This window comes from Elephantulus edwardii, unplaced genomic scaffold, assembly GCF_000299155.1.
Source record: "Elephantulus edwardii isolate Elephantulus edwardi_28Jun2011 unplaced genomic scaffold, EleEdw1.0 scaffold00029, whole genome shotgun sequence".
NCBI classification, from domain to species: domain Eukaryota; kingdom Metazoa; phylum Chordata; class Mammalia; order Macroscelidea; family Macroscelididae; genus Elephantulus; species Elephantulus edwardii.
In genome coordinates, this window is record NW_006399779.1 from 14,388,288 (window position 1) to 14,389,855 (window position 1,568).

At 65.6% G+C, this 1,568-nt stretch overlaps 1 protein-coding gene across 1 annotated transcript in view; it reads left to right on the forward strand.

Annotated features, from left to right (window-relative positions):
* FJX1 (four jointed box 1 (Drosophila)) overlaps positions 1–942 on the forward strand; it is a 4,916-nt gene extending 3,974 nt beyond the window's left edge. Inside the window, exon 3 of the mRNA XM_006883789.1 lies at positions 3–942. Within this exon, the coding sequence (XP_006883851.1) occupies positions 3–942 (940 nt within the window). The remainder of the gene's footprint in view (positions 1–2) is intronic.
* The last annotated feature ends 626 nt before the right edge of the window (positions 943–1,568 follow it).

Sequence of the window (1,568 nt, forward strand, 5' to 3'; positions counted from 1 at the left end):
AGCCGCGGCCTGGAGGAACAGGTGCCCCGGGGCTTCTCGGAGGCCCAGGCGGCGGCGTGGCTGGAGGCGGCGCGCGGCGCCCGGGTGGTGGCCCTCGAGCGCGGGGGCTGCGGGCGTAGCTCCAACAGGCTGGCCCGCTTCGCCGACGGCACCCGCGCCTGCGTGCGCTACGGCATCAACCCGGAGCAGATCCAGGGCGAGGCCCTGTCCTACTACCTGGCGCGCCTGCTGGGCCTCCAGCGCCACGTGCCGCCGCTGGCGCTGGCCCGGGTGGAGGCGCGGGGCGCGCAGTGGGCGCAGGTGCAGGAGGAGCTGCGCGCCGCGCACTGGACCGAGGGCAGCGTGGTGAGCCTCACGCGCTGGCTGCCCAACCTCACGGACGTGGTGGTGCCCGCGCCCTGGCGCTCGGAGGACGGGCGTCTGCAGCCCCTGCGCGCCGCCGGGGCCGAGCTGGCCAACCGCAGCCAGGCGGAGCTGGTGGACCTGGTGCAATGGACCGACTTGATCCTCTTTGACTATCTGACGGCCAACTTCGACCGGCTCGTCAGCAACCTTTTCAGCCTGCAGTGGGACCCGCGCGTCATGCATCGCGCCACCAGTAACCTGCATCGCGGCCCCGGCGGGGCGCTGGTCTTTCTGGACAACGAGGCGGGTTTGGTGCACGGCTACCGGGTGGCGGGCATGTGGGACAAATACAACGAGCCCTTGTTGCAGTCGGTGTGCGTGTTCCGCGAGCGGACAGCGCGGCGAGTCTTGGAGCTGCACCGCGGCCAGGACGCGGCGGCCCGGCTGCTGCACCTCTACCGGCGCCACGAGCCTCGCTTCCCGGAGCTGGCGGCGCTCGCCGACCCCCATGCTCAGCTGCTGCAGCGCCGCCTTGACTTCCTCGCCAAACACATTTTGTACTGTAAGGCCAAGTACGGCCGCCGGCCCGGAACTTAGCATCACCCGGATGAAGAGGAGAGAGAGACCCCGTGCTCGGGGATGGCCGCTGGGGGAAGGGCCATCGCCTCCACCGCGTGGAACTAGCGGGCCAACGCCCAGCGAGTGGCCCGAGTGCGGGGGCACCTCAAACTTAAGCTTTGTCCACCTGCCCTTTCTCTCAATCTCACGTTGTTTTCCTTTTAGAGTTCTGAAGGCGAACTCACCGAGCCGAGAAGTGTAAACATTCCCTTCACCCAACAAGGATTCGTCCCTGTGCTTGCGCGGTATTTGGGATCCGAAGACACTAGCTGCTGGGTTTTTGTCCCCAGGTGGCCGACTCTGTGGGAGATCCATCCCATTCCTGGGCCCCTTCAACGCCTTTGCTAAAAAGGAAAACTTCCGTTTGCGCCGTTGAGCTAATTCTGCAATTTCCTACCAAATGCAGCTCTTGCTGGTGGCCCTGGAGCGGGGCTGTGACATTAGCTGGTGAAGCCCCTTCCTCTGTCTCCCTTTGTTTCAGCGCCGCGATGGTGAGATCACTGTTAGGAGCTGAGAAGCGAACGAGTCCCAATAGGACAAAGAGAGCAAGACCCCCTGCCCCTGACGTGCTCCTGACTTGTCCCTTCCCCCTTGTCATTTTAGCC